The sequence below is a fragment of the Zootoca vivipara genome, chromosome 10 (genome assembly GCF_965207765.1).
Source record: "Zootoca vivipara chromosome 10, rZooViv2.hap1.1, whole genome shotgun sequence".
Taxonomy (NCBI): domain Eukaryota; kingdom Metazoa; phylum Chordata; class Lepidosauria; order Squamata; family Lacertidae; genus Zootoca; species Zootoca vivipara.
Genome location: NC_142593.1, coordinates 21611753 through 21632440, shown reverse-complemented (window position 1 = coordinate 21632440; position 20688 = coordinate 21611753). Strand labels below are relative to the sequence as shown.

At 41.8% G+C, this 20688-nt stretch overlaps 1 protein-coding gene across 7 annotated transcripts in view; it reads left to right on the top strand.

The window, feature by feature from the left end:
* Positions 1-1862: 1862 nt before the first annotated feature.
* FER (FER tyrosine kinase) overlaps positions 1863-20688 on the top strand; it is a 163427-nt gene continuing 144601 nt past the window's right edge. For 2 of the 7 annotated variants that reach the window (XM_035100139.3, XM_035100138.3), the window contains exons 1-6: positions 1950-2032; positions 11875-11945; positions 12698-12792; positions 13816-14083; positions 16100-16273; positions 16677-16776. In XM_035100139.3, coding sequence (XP_034956030.3) covers positions 13877-14083; positions 16100-16273; positions 16677-16776 — 481 coding nt within the window. In that variant the 5' untranslated portion in view covers positions 1950-2032; positions 11875-11945; positions 12698-12792; positions 13816-13876. Of the gene's footprint in view, positions 2033-2862; positions 2917-11874; positions 12052-12697; positions 12793-13815; positions 14084-16099; positions 16274-16676; positions 16777-20688 lie in introns of those variants that run through there. The other 5 variants (XM_088652964.1, XM_088652960.1, XM_088652961.1 and 2 more) reach the window with 4 other exon arrangements.

The following is a 20688-nucleotide window of genomic DNA, read 5'->3' as shown; positions in this document are numbered from 1 at the left end:
GGTAGGGGGCCGTTCATATAGAAGCTATAGAAGCTTCTGCTTCCTGAGGCAGCTGTCTCAGTCTGCCTCATTGATGGCTGGCCAGTACAATCTAAATGTCAACTTTGTTTCCCTCAACTGCGTTGAGGCATCTTTAACCATATGGTTGCCCATACTGATTCATCTGCTATGGCTCAAGTCCTATGCTATGCACAAACCATTAGGCACATCATGGGATATGGATAATAAGTGTGCCTTAAGGCTACATGTGTACCATATTTCAACTTATTCAGTTTATTCTATTTTATGTTGCCAGGTATGAAGGGAAGTAAAATAAACAATACAGGGGTACCTCTACTTACGAATTTAATGCGTTCCGAATGCATATTCATAAGTCGAAAACATTTGTAAGTCGAATCCCATAGGAATGCATTGGGAGAAAAAATTCGTAAGTTGAAGCAACCCTATCTAAAAATTTGTAAGTAGAAAAAATCCTATCTAAACCGCATCCAAGATGGCGGACGGAGCTCCATTCGTAAGTAGAGTTATTCGTAAGTAGAGGTACCACTGTATTCAGATCACAAGTGGAAGGACATTTACAGTAACCAGTGTACTGTATTAAAATGCTTGAAAGTATAATGTGGGAGGTGATATAACTGCCCTTTTAAAAAAGAGACATGTTCTACCCATTCCAGTTTGAGTGAAAATAGCTCACTGTCTCCTGTGGTTTTTTCTTCTCTCCCAAGATCAGGCACATTTCTCTTAGCCGCTTGGCAACAAGAGATCATCTAACAGTCTCATCTTTAGAAGGCCCTCTGTACTTACTAGTTATTTTTTAAATTAAGCCCTTTCAAAAAACTTTATTCTATGCTAATAATTGGAGCATTTTACCTTAGTCAGAAGGATATGCTAAAATGCTCCAGGGATGTTGTATAATAGCAATTTGGTTGTTCCAGCTTTGCTGGTTCACTCATATCTGTAACTTGAACACTAGCTTTGAAACCTCTAGCATGTCCGTTCAGAAGAATGTCCCATTAAGTTCAATGGAGCTTAATCCTGTATGTGCATGCATATGCAGAATCAAGTATACCCTTAAGCAGGAAGCGCAAGGATTTCTAGTCCACAGAAAACGCCTATGACACGACACAACACAACCCACAACGTAAAGGTGTCGTTGTTTTTTTAAAATTGCTGATCACTGTTCAAACAACAGACAGAGAATCCAGTGATTGATTGATACCGGTTAGGTGGCACAACTCTTCCCCAGGGGCAACCCCAGGCCAGCCTGTGCGCGCAGAACCGGGAGTGCCCGCACTGAACTGAGCGCAAACACGCTCGTCGGAATGGGCTGCACGTGAACAGAGCGGGCACGTGAACAGAGCGGGCTTACTCTGCACTTCGGCAGTCCTGTATAGGGAGGCTTTTTATGCGTGACCATGTTTTTATACATGTTGGAAGCCGCCCAGAGTGGGTAATAATAATAATAATGGTAGTTATAGTAGTAGTAATGATGATGATGATAATGATAATGATAATAATTAATATCAGTCTCCAGCTGAGATTCTTCCCAAGCCGGCAAGCGCGGTGATACGACGCAGCGCAGCCGCCCAAGCGAAACTAAGGGCGGGCCCAGCTGCCGCCAGCGCGTATCGCTCGCTCGCAGGAAAGCGACGGGCATCCCCGCACTCGCCGCCGGCCTCTTCCCGGCCGGGACTGCGTCCTCGCTCCGCTCCCTCCCTGAGAGGAAGTCGGCGCTTTTCCCTCCCCGTCGCCTCACGTCTTCAGCCGTCACAGCGCGAGGGCGTGGGGGGGGGAGGGGGGAGCAGGAGCTCTTCTCTCGCCGATTGGCTGGCGCGGCTCTAGGCCTATTTCGGATCGTGCGCGAGAGCGGCGGGGTTGGCTTGCCGGCGGTAGCGGGGGGGGGGTCACCGGTCTCCGATTGGCTGCCTGCGGGGTGGGCAAAGCGGGCGCGGGATTGGCCCGGGCGCGTCGTCACGTGAGCCAGGCGGGGCCGGCGACGGGCGTATTGTGGTGGAGGGGCTCCGCTTGTCAGGTAGGTGGAAGATGATGGGGATGAGGAGGAGGAGGAGGAGGAGAAGAATAATAAGAATAAAAGAATAAGAATAGCAGCTGTGGAGGCGGCGGCTCCGCGCGCGGGGCCGGTGGCGCCTGTTCTTCGGGTGGGGCTGGTGCTCTGGCTGCGGCCGGGGTGTGTGGGGTGGGGTGGAGGAAGGGGCCTGAGGCGAGGGGACTGGAGCTGGGGTCGTGAGGGGGTGCCTAGGCCTGAGGTGTGGAGGGGCGCTTTCAGGGGATAAAGGGCGAGAGGGAGGAAGCAAGGAGGACGTGGTGAGGTTGATCCTCCTCCTGCTGCTCGGGGAGGCATTGCTTTCCTTGGGCTCGTTTGTTTTGGGAGGTTGGGGGGGCGGGTCCCGCGTAGGTGCATCGCCCACCTCCGCGCAGCTGCAGACAGTTCCGGGGCGCGCGGGACGGGTTTCTCTTGGGCACCCCGCGTTCTGACGCGGGTGGGTCTGCCCTTCCTTTGCCTCGCCTTCTCGTGGGGCGCCTGACCCCTGGGCGAAGGAAGTGCCGGGAACAATGAAGCTCCGGGGTTGGGTTTCCAGGCTGTCAGCGGCCGCAGGGGCGTGCGTGCAGGAGGAGGGGCGGAGGCGGCGACAAGGGGGGGGGCAGCAGCCCTGTGGGGCAGACTGGCACCTCAGACGACGCCGGGGTGGAGGAGGCGCTCCCCGCCGGGCCTGACCAGTGCTCTCTGCTGTGGGTCATGCATAGGGCATCTCCCTCTCCTCCTGCGGTGGCTGCAAGAAAGAGCACCGGGAAGTGCCCGCTAGGCATTTGAGTGGGTCTCTTTTCTCTCTCTCTTGCCAGAGTGAACAAGTGAAGGCATAGTGGAAAGAAGTGGTGGACTTGAATTGCAAGAAGGTAGAGCTGGGCCTTGCAAGAGCAGCTTCTTCTTCTGTTCATTTTGCTTATGCTCTGTAATGTGGAAGCCTGAAAGATTCGTTTCCCCTCTTGCTTTCTCTAATAGCTGACCTTAGAGAGGGAAGCGGAGATGTGAAAGGGAGTGGTGTTTGGCCCATTAAAGGTAGTGCTGGTAGGCATCTGAGTAGAGGTGGGGGTCATTTCCATTTACTAACTCTGGGTAGCCCTTTCTGTACCCATTTGCCACTGCCCTGTCACCCAAACAGTAAGAACCAGTGAGTGATTTGAAGCAGCAATCCATCTTACCTGCTGTGCTACTAGTTGGGGATGGATGCAATCGGGCAGGGGTAGTAAATTCTTCCCTTCTTTTGCTTGCTTGCTGTGCTTCCCCTGCGCTTAGTCCTTTCTGCACTACCTGAAGGAAATGCACAGAAATGTGAGAGGAGTAACTGCTACATGCTTCAACCTGCTGTTTCCCTAGGGATTTTTCAGCCTGTCTGAGAGACATCTGAGTGAGCAGAACCTGCTGCTGTCCCTACTCAGTTGTCTTCCAGCATTACTCTAGGCCGTGTGCACAATCTCTGTTGTTGAATCACCAAGAATGAGGACACAGGTGACTAAAATGGTGAAGCAGTTCCTTGTTTTGTGCTTGAGTTTTATAATTTGGAACAATGGGACCCATCTCTGGTAGGACTTACCAGTTGGATCTATTGGTTTAAATTGTAGTTTTCTTTTTTTGGTAGTGTCACAGAAGACTAGTGGCACAAAGAAAACTAGTTAAGCAGGTAGAGTAGGTTTTTCATCTAGTTGCAATTTGATTTGTGCTTCAGTGCCTTTCTCTTGTTCTCTTCAGAGTGTTGTATGGAAGCAATTGGAATCATAAATGATTCAAATGTGATACATTACTTAAAATATCAAGTGGTTAACTGCTGTGAAGAACATGTTGCTGTCAAAGCAATAAAATGTTTCAACTTTTTAAATGTGTTTTTTTTGGCAGAGTGGGTTAAAATCAATGTGGGGTCACTGCTGTCTGAAACCCCTAAAAGCTGCTATCAGTCAAACAAAACTAACATATAGGGACTTATGGTCCGACTCAGAAAGCTTCCTATGTTACCAATACTCCCCACACATGCAATTCTCCCTGCACCTGGATACGTAAAAGAAAATGCCACAGAAACCTTAGCTTCTGCTGACAAACTTGGGTTGGTCTGTCATTGCTTGAAACAGCAATTTCGGTTGGTTGACTGCTTATCAGTTTATAAAAGAAATGGAGCCACCCAAAAAACAAAGTAGTCATTTCTGAATACTTGGGTGACTCCCTAGAAACGCAAACATGGGCCTTTGAAAACTGAAGTGAAAATACCTTTTAAAACAGTGGTGGAAAATTCATGGTCTTTCAGATGTTTAACTACCACTGCTGTCGTTTCTTGACCATTGGCCATGCTTGCAGGGCCTGATGGGAGTTTGAATCCAACATCACCTGGAGGGCCACAGGTTCTTTCCCCTGCTCTAAATCAACCTGACAGATGGTGTTGAGATGCAGAAGCCAATATCACCAGTTGATGTCAATATTCTGTAATATATTTGCTACCATAGTCTATTCCAGGCATCCCCAAATTTCGGCCCTCCAGATGTTTTGGACTACAATTCCCATCATCCCTGACCATTGGTCCTGTTAGCTAGGGATCATGGGAGTTGTAGGCCAAAACATCTAGAGGACCGCAGTTTGGGGATGCCTGGTCTATTCCAAAAGTCTTTATAATTAATTTAAAACCAGAATGATAATGTTAGGATAGGGTAAAAACCTCAGAGTCTCTGATTACTGAGTCCAAAGCATTAAACCTGGTCCTTAACATAATTTCCTGTCCCCATTTGCCATGAGGTGTGTTAGATGTAAGTTTAGGTACATTTCAGCCACAGCTCTTTCCAAGGTTGTGGGGTTATGTAGGATATGAGGTTTCATTCTACTGATTCCCAGGATGGGGCCACTATTGGATACAAAACCAAGAAACACCAGGACTTGTTTGATCAGAATGACAGTGAGATTCAACACATTATTGACAAGAAAAGGAAGGCCTTTTAGATCTGGCAAAGAGATAGAAACTGTGCCACTAAGAAAAAAACCCCTATGCCAACACTAAAGGTAAGGTTTAAAGAAGAACCAGAGAGCTAAAAAACACCTGCTGGATAAAAAAAAGCCCCCAAGAGATCCAGCACTTAGCTGACACTCAGTGTGCACAGAGTTTCTTTAAAGCTACAAAGATCATCTATGGGCCAATAAATCATGGCATATGCCCCCGCCCCCACGTTCAACAGACAGTACCACACTTCTAAAAGATAAAGAAGCTATTGCATTGCGCTGGAAAGAACATTACCAGCATTTCCTTAACTGCAACTCCCCCGTAGCTGTTGAGGTCCTCACAAATTCTGCAAAAACAAATTCGAAATGAGCTTGCAGTATCTCCAAATCTGGGAGAGTTGTGTACAGCTATTAATCAAATGAAAAACAACATAGCCAGCAGACCTGATGGGATACCTGCCGAAGTCTTCAAAGTGGGTGAAATTGAACTTAACCAACAGCATCATAAACTCATTGGGGAAAATCTGGGAGAGAGGGGCGATCTCAGCAGACTTTAGGGTTGCTAAAAGTATCAATCTCTTTTAAAAAGGTGATAGAACGGATTGCGGAAACTATCAAGGTAATTATTAGCTGTGACCGGCAAAATTCTTGAAAGGATCTTAGCAAACTGTCTCCTAACAATATCTGAGGCTACCCTTCCTGAATCCCAAAATGGTTTTTGACGTTCTAGGGGGACAGTGGACATGATTTTTACTGCTGAACAGCTTCAAGAAAAATGCAGAGAGCAAAACCAACCCCTTGTATAAAGTGGTGCCTCGCTTAACGAATGCCCTGCTTAACGAAATTTCCGCTTAACGAATGCACTGCTTAACAAAATTTCCGCTTAACGAAAGGTTTTTTCTAGTGGAGGTTGCCTCGCTACGAATTCGTTTTACGAAAAATTCGTCTAGTGAATTGCGGTTTCCCATAGGAATGCATTGAAATTCAATTAATGCGTTCCTATGGACAAAAAAATTCAAAAAAATTCAATGCATTCCTATGGGATTCACTAGATGAATTTTTCGTTATGAGAAAAGACCAGTGGAACGAATTAAATTCGTCTAGCGAGGCACCACTGTATAGCATTAATTGACCTGACTAAGGTCTCCGACACTGTAAATCATAATGCCCCGTGGACTATCCTCCTGAAAATTGGCTGCCCAGATAAATTTGTGAACATCCTTTGGCTTCTCCATGGTAATATGACAGCAACAATCGCTGAACCAGGTGTTAAATAGGGTTGTGTTATCGCCCCAACTCTATTTGTATCTCCTTTGATAAGGTTACAACCAGGACTTCTTTTCAGCCAAAAGTCACAGGAACTGAGTTCTGGCACCTCTCAGGCGGACACCATTGCCATTTTAAGAGAACAAGGGAGGTGTTCATGGTGAGTTCTGGCACCTCTTTTTCTAGAAAAATATCACTGGTTACAGTTAAACCTCGTTCGTCGAAGGTAATCCATTCTGGAAGACTGTTCGACTTCTGAAACGTTTGACAACTGAGGCGCGACTTCCGATTGGTTGCAAGAGCTTCTTGCACTCAAGCAGAAGCCGTGTCGGATGTTCAGGTTCTGAGAAACATTCGAAAACCGGAGCATTTCCGGGTTTTTGGTGTTCAGGAGTCAAAACGTTCAAAAATGCAGCCGTTCGTGAACTGAGGTTTGACTATACAACTAAAGACCTGATGGGATACCTGCCGAAGTCTTCAAAGTGGGTGAAATTGAACTTAACCAACAGCATCATAAACTCATTGGGGAAAATCTGGGAGAGAGGGGCGATCTCAGCAGACTTTAGGGTTGCTAAAAGTATCAATCTCTTTTAAAAAGGTGATAGAACGGATTGCGGAAACTATCAAGGTAATTCTTTATTAGGCGGACACCATTGCCATTTTAAGAGAACAAGGGAGGTGTTCATGGTGAGTTCTGGCACCTCTTTTTCTAGAAAAATATCACTGGTTACAGTTAAACCTCGTTCGTCGAAGGTAATCCATTCTGGAAGACCGTTCGACTTCTGAAACGTTCGACAACTGAGGCGCGACTTCCGATTGGTTGCAAGAGCTTCTTGCACTCAAGCAGAAGCCGTGTCGGACGTTCAGGTTCTGAGAAACATTCGAAAACCGGAGCATTTCCGGGTTTTTGGTGTTCAGGAGTCAAAACGTTCGAAAATGCAGCCGTTCGAGAACTGAGGTTTGACTATACAACCAAAGGAATTGTAATTTCATATTAAAATTGTTGCAAACTGCAGTCTGCAACTCCTCTTCCCTTTGTCTGGATTAAGCAGTGGCACTCTGTCTCCAGTAGATCAAGGCCCTTCACATTTTAGCTCACCAGTGGCTTATATCATATCTCTACTTGTGTGGGGAGCACTGACCCTGCAAACTATGGCAATAATGAGGGCCTTCAGTTAGCTGGGGTTTTTTTTTGCCCTGGGTGAAGCCTCCGGGTGAAGGCTCCCAGCCTGTCTGTTTGTACATAAATGTGCATGTGAGATACCAAACTGGGTCTTTGACCCAGGTGAAATGAAGCCTAGTTTCACTCCTGGTTTAATGTATCTTTAGTCTCTGTGTCTATAAAGATATCAGGCACATGATAGATCGGAAGATGGCTTACTGAGTGAAATTTCTATTGTACCTTTGTGTAGATACCATGCATGGTTGCTTTATCCACTATTCCTCAACACCAGCTACATTGTTGTTGTTTAGTCGTTTAGTCGTGTCCGACTCTTCGTGACCCCATGGACCATAGCACGCCAGGCACTCCTGTCTTGCACTGCCTCCCGCAGTGTGGTCAAACTCATGTTCGTAGCTTCGAGAACACTGTCCAACCATCTTGTCCTCTGTCGTCCCCTTCTCCTAGTGCCCTCAATCTTTCCCAACATCAGGGTCTTTTCCAAGGATTCTTCTCTTCTCATGAGGTGGCCAAAGTATTGGAGCCTCAGCTTCACGATCCGTCCTTCCAGGGAGCACTCAGGGCTGATTTCCTTAAGAATGGATAGGTTTGATCTTCTTGCAGTCCATGGAACTCTCAAGAGTCTCCTCCAGCACCATAATTCAAAAGCATCAATTCTTCGGCGATCAGCCTTCTTTATGGTCCAACTCTCACTTCCATACATCACTACTGGGAAAACCATAGCTTTAACTATACGGACTTTGTCGGCAAGGTGATGTCTCTGCTTTTTAAGATGCTGTCTAGGTTTGTCATTGCTTTTCTCCCAAGAAGCAGGCGTCTTTTAATTTCGTGACTGCTGTCACCATCTGCAGTGATCAAGGAGCCCAAGAAAGTAAAATCTCTCACTGCCTCCATTTCTTCCCCTTCTATTTGCCAGGAGGTGATGGGACCAGTGGCCATGATCTTGGTTTTTTTGATGTTGAGCTTCAGACCATATTTTGCGCTCTCCTCTTTCACCCTCATTAAAAGGTTCTTTAATTCCTCCTCGCTTTCTGCCATCAAGGTTGTGTCATCTGCATATCTGAGGTTGTTGATATTTCTTCCAGCAATCTTAATTCCGGCTTGGGATTCATCTAGTCCAGCCTTTCGCATGATGAATTCTGCATATAAGTTAAATAAGCAGGGAGACAATATACAACCTTGTCGTACTCCTTTCCCAATTTTGAACCAATCAGTTGTTCCATATCCAGTTCTAACTGTAGCTTCTTGTCCCACATAGAGATTTCTCAGGAGACAGATGAGGTGATCAGGCACTCCCATTTCTTTAAGAACTTGCCATAGTTTGCTGTGGTCGACACAGTCAAAGGCTTTTGCATAGTCAATGAAGCAGAAGTAGACGTTTTTCTGGAACTCTCTAGCTTTCTCCATAATCCAGCGCATGTTTGCTATTTGGTCTCTGGTTCCTCTGCCCTTTCGAAATCCAGCTTGCACTTCTGGGAGTTCTCGGTCCACATACTGCCTAAGCCTGCCTTGTAGAATTTTAAGCATAACCTTGCTAGCGTGTGAAATGAGCGCAATTGTGCGGTAATTGGAGCATTCTTTGGCACTGCCCTTCTTTGGAATTGGGATGTAGACTGATCTTCTCCAATCCTCTGGCCATTGCTGAGTTTTCCAAACTTGCTGGCATATTGGGTGTAGCACCTTAACAGCATCATCTTTTAAAATTTTAAACAGTTCAGCTGGAATATCATCACTTCCACTGGCCTTGTTATTAGCAATGCTTTCTAAGGCCCATTTGACTTCACTCTCCAAGATGTCTGGCTCAAGGTCAGCAACCACACTACCTGAGGTGTACGAGACCTCCATATCTTTCTGGTATAATTCCTCTGTGTATTCTTGCCACCTCTTCTTGATGTCTTCTTGATCCCCTTCATGGATCAATGCCTTGTCGTGGCGAAGGGGCTTGAATAACTCAGAGAAGCTATGAGCTATGCCATGCAGGGCCACCCAAGATGGACAGGTCATAGTGGAGAGTTTTGACTAAACGTGATCCACCTGGAGAAGGAACTGGCAAGCCACTCCAGTATCCCTGCCAAGAAAACTCCATGGACAAAGACAACAGGCACCAGCTACATTATTTCCTACAAAATATGTAATGTTAAGCCTATGAGCTTGTTAGGACACTTTGAGGTGCCCTTTGCTCCTCACATCATGGTTTGAAGTTGGTGTATGTTCCCAGCTTTTGCTGAAGCAGGTAACTATAGTTTCCTGGTTTGAATGAAATGGGGAAGTTTTGGTTTAATTAGAGACTTCCTGGTTTAATTGTGGCTTGTGAGGAGCAAAGGAACTGCATGCACAGACAAAAGGTTATTTCAGATCTCTGCTTCTAAGCTAAGGCTGCATCTGCACTATACATTTAAAGCAGTATCATACCATTTCAAACAGTCGTGGTGTCTGCCAAAGACTCCTGGGAACTGCAGTTTGTTAAGGGTGCTGATTAATTTAGTATCATCAGCAAACTAGAACACCTAACTCTAGATTGTTTATGAGCGAGTTAAAAAACACAGGTCCCAATACTGATGCTTGTGGGACTCCACATTCTACATCCCTCCATTTGGATGTCTGCCCATTTATTCCTGTTCTGTTTCCTGCTGCTTAACCAACAGAGGACCTCTTCTCTATTTTAAACCATATTTTATTGATTTTCAAATATAGCAGAACTGAATAAACGATAACATCATTACCTACCCAACCCCACTCCCCAAAGTAGAGATAGCATTAAAGATTAACACTTTGGAATAACAGCTAAATTGATGCCATAAAAAGAGAATAAATTAAACAAATGTAATATTCCACTTTGCCTCTCATTTCATGATTTAGGTTTAGACAGGAATCTAGTGAGGTACTTTGTAAAAAACTTTTTGCAAGTCTCAAGTATCCATCCCTATCCACATACTTGTTGACACTTTCAAAGAACTCTGATAACGGGACTTCTATTTGATCACACAGCCTTACAACATATATATCCAGTACATTGTTGATCTGTACAGTGCTGGGATAGTGCTCCATTATGCATTTGGATCATAAAAGGCACAGTGACTCCACAACAGCAGCATAGAGGCCTGGATTGAAATGAAATGAAATGGGGTCTTCTTCTCAGAATGCTCCTACTGAAAGGAGCAAAGTCTGGATCCATGCCAAGGTCTATAAAAGCAATAGCAGGCAGTTTTTTATAGACTATCATAGTTTGGCATTTCTAACTTCTGACTTAGTTGAGGCTGTAATAACGGTATTCTAGAGTACATTATGTATATTTATGGGTGCTTATGTTGACTGACTGCTATACCCAAATTGTGAATAAGAGAACAGTTACACCTATAGCATTTTTAATATATAAGATGATGCTTTAATTAGTTAGCAGTTTATTCATGCCGCTTCAGCTAGGAAAAATATGAGTGACTAGAAGAGATTATGACAAGAAACCCTATGTTAGAACTTTAAATATAGGGCAGTTTATATGCATAGTCAAATATGAATTATTAGAAGCCAGGTTGCATAAAACTGAGAATAAAAGAGTGTGTTCTTGAGTATTGACAGAAAACGGGACTTTGCCTTTATCTGTCACTATAATATTTTTAAAAAATTAGTTCATAATTTTGTAGAATTGTAGTAATTCATTGTTTTGGTCATATGTAATAGGGGGTTAATTTCTCCAGTAATACTTGAAGTCTAATTGTTCAGACACTATTTTGTTTTATTATTTATTGAAGCAAACCTTTTCATTTGATGCTCCCATTTCTGTTTTGTGCAGTTGTGAGATTGCAAGTGGCAACTAAATCCATCTTTGTTGACACCAGGAAAAATGAAATATTTTATTTGTTCTGGGTTAATAATCACAGTACTGTGTTATACAAAGTATTCTAACCATAAGAGGAATCTGGTGATCACAAAGAAGTTCAAATACTGCTAACTATAAAAACAATGCAATATCATGAGATGTTAAAACACGCAATTCTATTGTCTACAGATATATGGGGTGATCCAGCTCTGTCACTAGAGGCTCAGGTAGTCTCAGTGGCTAGAAGTGCCCTTTGCCAACTGCAACTTTTGTTTTAATCATATTGGACAATTGGGCGTCATTAGCAAACCTGGCTATCTTACTCCTCAACCCAAGCTCTAAATCAGGCATCCCCAAACTGCAGCCCTCCAGATGTTTTGGCCTACAACTCCCATGATCCCTAGCTAACAGGACCAGTGGTTGGGGAAGATGGGGATTGTAGTCCAAAACATCTGGAGGGCTGACGTCTGGGGATGCCTGCTTTAAATCATTCAGGGAAAAAGCAAAAAAGGCACAGATCACAATACTGATCCTTGCAGGATTGCGCTTTCTATGTCCCTGCATTGAAAGAACCAGTCATTTATTCCTACTCTCTCCTTTCTGTTTCTTAACCAGTTACTGATTCATAAGAAGACCTCTTCTCTTGCTCCATGTCTGCTAAATTTACGCAGGAGTCTTTAGCAAAGGTACTTTTGTCATGAGTTATACAGATGGGGCACTTCCAAACATCGAAGAATTTGCTTTATACTGTTTGTGTTTCATCCCTGGTCAACACTGAGTCTGCTGAGAAATGTGGGTGGTTTTTTCCTGCAATTTTCAGGAATGTACATCTTGGATTTATATTGTTTGCTGTTTTTATCTACTATAGAATTCTGTCACAATGCTATTGACTTCAATATTTGACAGTCAGTTGTAAAGGATATGAACTGTTGTGGTCAGAGAGACAGAGCAACTGTGGCTTTTATGTACTTACATAGTTATATTGACACAAATGGAAGCAAGTGAATTTCATGGGTCTTTGTTAATAGTGTGCAGATCTTTGTGATTATGAAGTTTTGCAAGTTGGTGTGAGTGCTTCTCTTTTATGTTTTGGTCCCTGCAAGCGATCAGGCCAAAGAATACGCAGGTGTGTTGAGCAAAAAGTAAGGCTCCCTGGAGGAGCCAGAGGTATGTCAGGGAGCAGCAGCAAGTCTGGTAGAACAGAGGGAGGGTTTGGTGGCCTTAGCAACAGGATTCCCAATCCGAGGAAAGTCGGCAAAGAACCTTTTTGGAGATGGTGTGAGTGATCAGGCATAACTACTTTATTTCTTTCTGCTGACATGAAGACCTGATAGTGCAGTGTCTGGTGCACAGGCTGCCACTTCAGGATTCATGATGTTTCCTTTAGTGTTGTGGGCAAACTAGATCATACAGTACTGTATTTTTTTTTTTTTAATAGACGGGATAACTGGAACAGGGAATTGAAAGTGCTGGACGAAGGACTACGGCACAAGTGTTGTAAAATAAATTTGTGGGAAGAATTTTTTTTTAAAGGTACGTATCTTAAATTTTGTTCTCTTTCTGTCTGTGTCATTTTCATTCTTTTCTGGTATGTCCTATCTAGGGCACTTACCAGCAGTGGTTAAAAATTAGAATTTCCCAGCAAATGCTTTGAGGTTATGTCCTAACTAGACCTCCTGTCTCATTTTACTTCAGCTTTTTCACTCCTGCTGCTGATACAGATATTTGTGCTTCCTTTTAAATGTATGCTTCCTCCTTTCAGTGAACTTTAAACTTCTTATAAACTATATGTAATAAATTGGGGCTGATATAATTGTGCACAAGTTTGTTGTTTTAAAAACAACAGCATGCAAATCCTAAATATAGCACATTGTGAGGAATATATTACTATGCAACTATGAAATTATTCTGAAATTTTTTAATTTATTAAATACTCTAATTTGAGAAGTAGTTTATCATTAAGATTGAAATTATTCCAGCAATAGAAGTTGCATAATTTTGTTGTCTGTTGTGATATGTTTTAAAGAAACATCCTTCAACATTTGATTTTCGCTAAGATGTGAGAAAGCTTGACCAGCTAGCATTTTTGAATGCTACAAACTGTTTGCTTTCCCCGATCTTTGGGAATGGTCCATACTTTTAAGTATGTAGTCTAATAACATTATTGGTTCTGGCTTTCTAACAGCTCAAAGACTTCTAAATGGCTCTGGAATAGTGTACCTTTGTTGCACTCAAAGCCAGCTGGACTCAGAATGTATTCCTGATGACAGGCGGCTTACACAAAGCAATTTTGGGGCATTTGGTGGCATTTTCCAGTCAGTCCATGTGTGTTTGTAGAAGGAGCTGGCAGGGGTGGGTGATGGTTGTGGACAGGAGAAGACCTAATTTGATAATTTAAACACTTTCAAAGTCACAAACTGCCTCTCTTCTAGAGTGTAGTTGAGCTTACTTCTTGTTTTAAGTGTCTTAGTGAGACACAGAATCATTGGCATGGAAATATAGCATTAATAGGTTCTGCTTTTGACATCTTTCTCATTAGTCTTGTTCTGTCTGCAGATGTGTTGACCAGAAGAATCTCTCACTTAGTGGCCCTTGAAAATCTAGTGCCTTATAAAAGATGGGGTTTGGAAGTGACCTGAAGTATTCTCATGAAGCATTGGTGAAACTGCAAGATTGGGAATTACGGCTACTAGAAACGGTGAAGAAATTTATGGCCATGAGAATAAAAAGTGACAAGGAGTATGCATCCACTTTACAGAATCTTTGCAATCAGGTTGATAAAGAGAGTACTTCACAACTGGATTATGTTAGTAATGTATCTAAGGTAAGAAAAATGTGGAATTTGAATTGGTCACACTTTCATGTATTTGATTTGCAAATAGTAAATTTTATGACCAAGAGGTGTAATAATGTTTAAGGCTGCAGTCCTAATCATACTTATCTGGAGATAAGTACTATTGACTGGCTGGACTTGTATAACCATCCTTAGGATTTCAATGTATGTTTGGGTGGTGTTAAACTAAAGGTTTTTTTGGGGGGGGACGACGTTTTTGTGGTGAGACTGATCAGGTTGGCAATCTCTGAATTGAAGTCGCACACACACACACACACACATACATATATTTCCTAGCAGACATTCTCACTGTAGCCCAGAACAATGGGTTTGCATTCTCTTGCTGTCAGTTGTCTCTCAGTCTCTGCTTTCCATATCTTTGGAAAATCATTACAGTGACTACTAGCCACAAGGGCTATGCTCTGCCTCCACTGCCAGAGGCAGTATATCTCTGAATATCAGTTGCTAGAAATCACAGGTGGGCAGTATGTTGTTGCATTCATGTCCTGCTTATGGGACTTCCACCACCAGCTAGTTGGCCATTGTGAGAACAAGATGATGAATTAGATAGGATAGCCATTGGCCTGATAAAGCAGACTGTTCTTACTTTATGTTATTATGGCGTAATTGGACCTCTCTGGTCTCTTCCATTTGCTGTGTCCTGTAGCTTTCCCCATCCTGTATTACATTTACCATTCTGCAAGAGTGGAGATTAATACCCCCCCCCCATCCCAACTTACAGGATAAATTTACCTTTACCTTTTACGTTACAGGATAAATGTTCTAAAAGCAGTAGATATAACACAGTTTGCAGGTATGCTGTACCTATTGTGGCATTGATTGAATTGTGTTGGTTTTGATACCTGTGTACTTGAGCTACTAACAGAGTAGGCTGGTTTGTCTTGACATCAGCTTGTGAACCATGTGGTCTTTTTCTAATGCAGATTCATCTTCTCAAGGCATTAATGAAATGCAGCTCACAAAAACGTAAAATGAAATAACATGTTAATAATATGCATTGGAATAAGAACTGCACGTTGCTTTAGTTGGGTTTATTAGCAATATAAATCAGTTTAGTGGATAAATAGAAGCACTTTTAGTCACATTCAAAGTTGAGCATTAGTAGTGTGGCTTCTTTCCCTTGTAAGAATGATAGTTTCATTATAATATCTCCTTCGCTTTTTCTGTTCAGCTACCTTTGGGGGTCTATTTGGAACATTAATTGCACTTGCTGCAGATTTTATTTATTATCACTGTTGCAATCTCTGTTCTTCAATTACAGTTTTATTAAATTAATAGATAAATCATTTTAGGACCCAAAGATTCTTGGGAGGAAAAAAGTTGTTATTTTCTATTCAAAACATGTATCAGGCCAATTTAAATTCAGGCTCTAAATTCTATTTCATAATAATTTTATTCTGTAGTTTGAAGCTGCATTCCTATACCCATTTACCTTAGAGTAAGTCCTGTTGGACTCAGTAGGATATACATCTGAGTAAACATGAATAGAATTATGCTGTGAATGTAGCCTATTGTGCCTGCTGTCGTCTTCTAAATCTAAACTGTAATAATTTGCACTTCAAACTTTTCAGTTATTCATTTATTGCTACATTTCTAGCCCTCTTGTCCTCTAAGAAGCTCAAGATAGCTTATATGGTTTACATCCTCCCCATTTTATCCTCACAACAACCCTGTGAGGTAGGTTAGGCTAAGAGACAGTGTCTGGCCCCATGGTCTGCAGGAATTCAATAGTAGAATGATTTCCTTTCAATGTGTTTATTTCCTGAAACTGGTAAGTGTTTGCAATATGACACCAATTTTGTGTATTGTCAAGTGACCATTCTGCGTGTAGAATCCACAAATGTAGTCACATGTTTTTATTCCTACTGAACAGTGATTTTTATTGCTATGTATCTAGTACTACATACTACTACAAATCTAATATCAGACAATTAATTTTGTTTTTAAGCCAATAACAAATAAGCTCTCATCTCTTGTTTTCTCAAGTCCTGGCTGCTCATTGTGCAGCAAACAGAACAGCTTAGCAAGATCATGAAAACGCATGCAGAAGACTTGAATGCTGGGCCATTACATAGACTGACCATGATGATCAAAGATAAGCAGCAAATCAAGAAGAGTTACATAGGTGTTTACCAGCAAATTGAGGCAGAGATGTTCAAGGTATCTCATTCAATCATTATTCTGATTTTTTTTAGTTTGTAGAACAAATTTAGCAATCCAAATCACCCATCACTGCTTTGTGATCAAAGGCATTGGTGGATTTCTGAGAGAATGTCACCTTATATTGAGCACTTTTACTGGAATAGAATAATAATTTGAACCCTGTGCCTTATTCTCTCAAAAATATAATTCAAGGTTCAGCTCAAATGCTAGTATGTTGAAGCTGCCCAAATACTTCTGCTTGGTAGCGCTCCACTTAAGGAATAGTAATGTTTGAGTGTGAATTGCTGTGTCTGATTGTTTAGGACAGGCTGTGCATCCTTTCAGCACATGGCTGAAATACCTTTTCTCTCTCCAAAGAGTGTCCTCACTCATCTCCTGTTTGTTTGTTTTTTATTCTTAGGTTACAAAAACAGAATTGGAAAAAATAAAATCTACTTATAGACAATTAATTAAGGAAGTAAATTCTGCAAAAGAGAAGTATAAGGAAGCTTTGTCTAAAGGTAGGTTCTTAATGATAAATAGTACCACTGTTTGTATCTGCTGTGACCCTTTCATGAAACACTCGAAACAACCTGTGTAATATGACCTTAATAGAAACAGGAAAAAATAGTGGTTAAGTAATTGGCTAGAATAGTTGGAATCATCGTGGAATACAGCTGTATCCCATCCCACAGGCAATCCTAGACAGCCTCTCTTGTCCGTTGCAACTGTTTCAGCTTTTTCTATAGTCTCTTATATTTCAAATGGTGACCCGCACAGCTCCTTAACTGCACCTAAAAAAGAAATACGGTCCTTCTAAATTATGTGTTTAGCTTAATGTAGAATTGCCCTTACTATTATTGTATAAGTATCTTAAAAAAGAAGACATTAAAAATCCTGTAGGTATTTCAACATCACACATTGACTTGATGCTGACCTCCAACTTGTGAATGCATAGTAACACAGAAAGTCTTACTCTGGAGTCATATATTTGTGGGTGCCTATCAATGAAATGCTACATTGATCACAGGTCATTTGCCAGAAAACACCATTACCACAGTTTTCAATAAAAATTACCATGTTTGACACTTGCTAATGATATTTTATGTATACAGTAGACCCTTGGGTTACATTACTCTCGAGTAATGTAAGCTTCGGGTTGCGAAAGCGGCAAACTCGCACATGCGCAGAAGCACTTTATCACGCTGCATGCATGCGCAGAAACAGCGTCTCTGGATACGGATTTTTCGGAGTGCGCACAGACCCCCGGAACAAATTAAATTCGTATCCAGAAGGCCCACTGTATTGCTTCAGATGGATTTTTTTAATTCATGCTTTTAGAGAATCCACTCATCCAAGTAACAAACATAATATTTTGTGTTTTAGCTAATATTATTAAAGGAAGCTGGCAAATGTTACATTGGTCACCTAGGAATTACCCATTACTGTACTACTTTATCCAAATCAGAAATACAGCATGTCAACAAACAATCACAAGTATGAGTGTGTTTTGCAGAGTTATCTGAATCTCTTGATAAGGACACAAATCAGTGCATTTTAATATCCAACTAATTTGATGATCTTACTAGGGATGTTGTACTGAAGGAGTGACTTTGAAAAAGGGGTTTTGAAGTAATGGTCTCAAGTAATTGTATTAACTTCCCAGTGTGGTGCTGTAACTGGCATTTTTAATAAATGCCTCAGAAGTACAAACAAGTGAAGTATTTAAATGATTAGTTTGGAATAATGTGTAGCAGTTATGACAGCAATACTTTAAACATCTGTAGATCAATCACTTCTAACAGGACATTTTTGAAAGGGAAATGTCTTGATTATTCAAAAATTCAGAAACTCCTTCAGAGGAGTTACAGAAAGCTACTAAGTTGTAGGTAACATTTTTGTGGACACATTTTTGAAGTTGCAGCCTGTTTTGCCAAATATGTCCACACATTCTTTAGTAGTTGTCTGTTGTCTGCATTGGACCAAAGCTAATATGCTGTTCTGCTCACTTTTAGGAGCAGACTTTTCTAATTTCATGTGATGCAGCAACCTCTGGCAGCAGGAGTGGTTTAACATGATCTGACAGCAAGTTTCAAGAGTTGCCCCGTGATGGTAGTAGTTTGTGAGGGGTGGGGTGGCAGAGGCATTGGCATTGGCACGCTCCTGGGATCCTTATCACAACAGGGATGAGGTGAGGAGGTGCCAGTGAGGGTGGAGTTGCTCAGGGACAGTGGTCCTGCAGGTGTGTGCACACCTGGGGGGTTGCCATCATGAACCTTCAGCTCCTGTGACCCCATCAATTTTTATGTTTGACCAACTGTCTTCAGGATCTTCAGGGTGACAAGTTGGGGTCAAAATATAACAGATTCGATTATTGTAATGGGCAGCAAACTGAATTAACCCTTTAACCAGAAGTTGAATGAACTGCTATTAGTTATTAGAGAAATAGTTTTTGTAATAAATATGTACTCTCTTCTGTGTTCTGTCCCCATCTTAGGTGTGGACGGCAGGAATCATAGAGCTCTTTACCTTGGGAAATCCTCTTGGTCCTTGTTCTTATCTGATGGCATTCTGTCATTACATGAAAATATGTTTGTTTTGACATGTTTCCTTCCGCATAGATATGGATTTATTTTGCAGGCTGCTTTCCTTTTGTGTAGGGGTGAGGGGTCTGTGTGTTTGTTCTTTTAGTATACAATACTTCAAGTTTAATGTTGCCCCCTTGAGTTCAAGTTTTGAACTAGAAAATCAGGATACAAGTTGTTAATAAATAGGCTTGGATGTTGAATGATAGCTAAATGGCATTTGAACATTTACCAACAGTAAAAATAGATTCTGTCTGTATCTGGTTTCCATTAGAACCTAACATCTTTTTGGGACAAGTGCAAAATTTAGAAGAATTAAGCTGCAACCCTACAGCCACTTATCCAGGAACAAATCCCATTGAATTCAGTAGGGTGTATTGCTGAGTAGACATGTATAGGATTGCCCTTGTTAGGGAGGCAGAAAGAGGAACTAGTATAAACAGTACTCCAGACTTGCAGTTCCACTGATTACATTCTAATGTCACAGCAAGCCACAATGAATGGTTTAGCATGAATGTGCAGATTGCTCCCACTTCTCTCCAAACCTCAACCCTTGGCTTATAGTTGCATCTGAACCGGGATTGTGGTTTGTTTTACTCCATGGGTGCATGATCAGAAAGTTTGTTCTTGGCTTACCATTCCTAGTTTGCTTGAGTGAAACGAACCACAATAATCTAGTTTGGGTGCAACACTAAGCTGAGGATTGTGGTTTGCTGCTCCAGTGCTCCAGTTTACTAGTGAGGAGGAGCAAAACAAGAGTCATCTGGTTTACTGTGGCTTGTGAACACACCCATTGTGTCTGTAACTTGGAAAGTTTAACATCGTGTTCTTTCTATTTTTCTGTCTATGACAGGCTTTACTTGGTATTGGTTTAATGTGCAAGCTTCTTCAAATTAACCTGCCCTCATACTACTGTGGTATGAATCTGCAACTTGCAGACATGGGTTAGTGTTTTAATGGGCAAGTGGTGGCAAAATCAGAACAAAACCCAGAAATTATCCATCAAACAAACTGCCAAAAAAGAGACTTGATAAATATTTATTGGTAGCCCAGCACATTTCATTCAAAAGGCCTTGACTAAGAGCGTTATGTACTATTGAAAATATTTTCAGTAACTCAAAGCAGTAACTAAAAAGATAATCTCCAGATATTTCTGCAGCTATATTGCACACTCTTTGTGTGGTTGCTCACAAGCTTGATAGCTAGAACAGTTTTGCAAGTGTTCTTTCTTGTACATATTGAAGTTGTGTAATGGAATTCTATAATGGTCTTTGTGGCCTGACATATTGCACACAACCGTGTACTATATTAAACATTAGCAACAATAGTTATAATTGGCAATAGTTATAATTGGAACATTTTTTGAAACCATTTTACAGCAAAAGAGGAATCTCTTACTTTCTTCATCTTTTATTGACAAATAGAACATGTGTGCACCTGTCTTTAGCTTTGTTGCAAAAAATAAATTAAAAAAGTAAAACTACAGCACTTAGAACACTGAAGGTGACAATAAACATGCTCTTTGCTTTACTCATTGTACTGCAGTCCAGTTCTAAGTCTGACATACAAAGGGAATATAAAGCCACCCCTGTTTTAAAACATTTTATATCCTGCGTATTTTGGCACTTCAGCTGGTTTCCAATAAAAAGTGCAGCAGGTTGGACAATTAATGGTCTTAGTTCTTCTGCCAGGTTTTGTCCACAATATGTGATATTGTTGCATGCCACCATGTGGACCTGGCACAGCGCAGAGTGCATGGAATTTTGGAAAAGAAAACAGAGTGCATGGTATAGGCAGAGCACACTGATGCTCTTATGGAATGAGCGGCATTGAGTGTGGCTTGAGCCT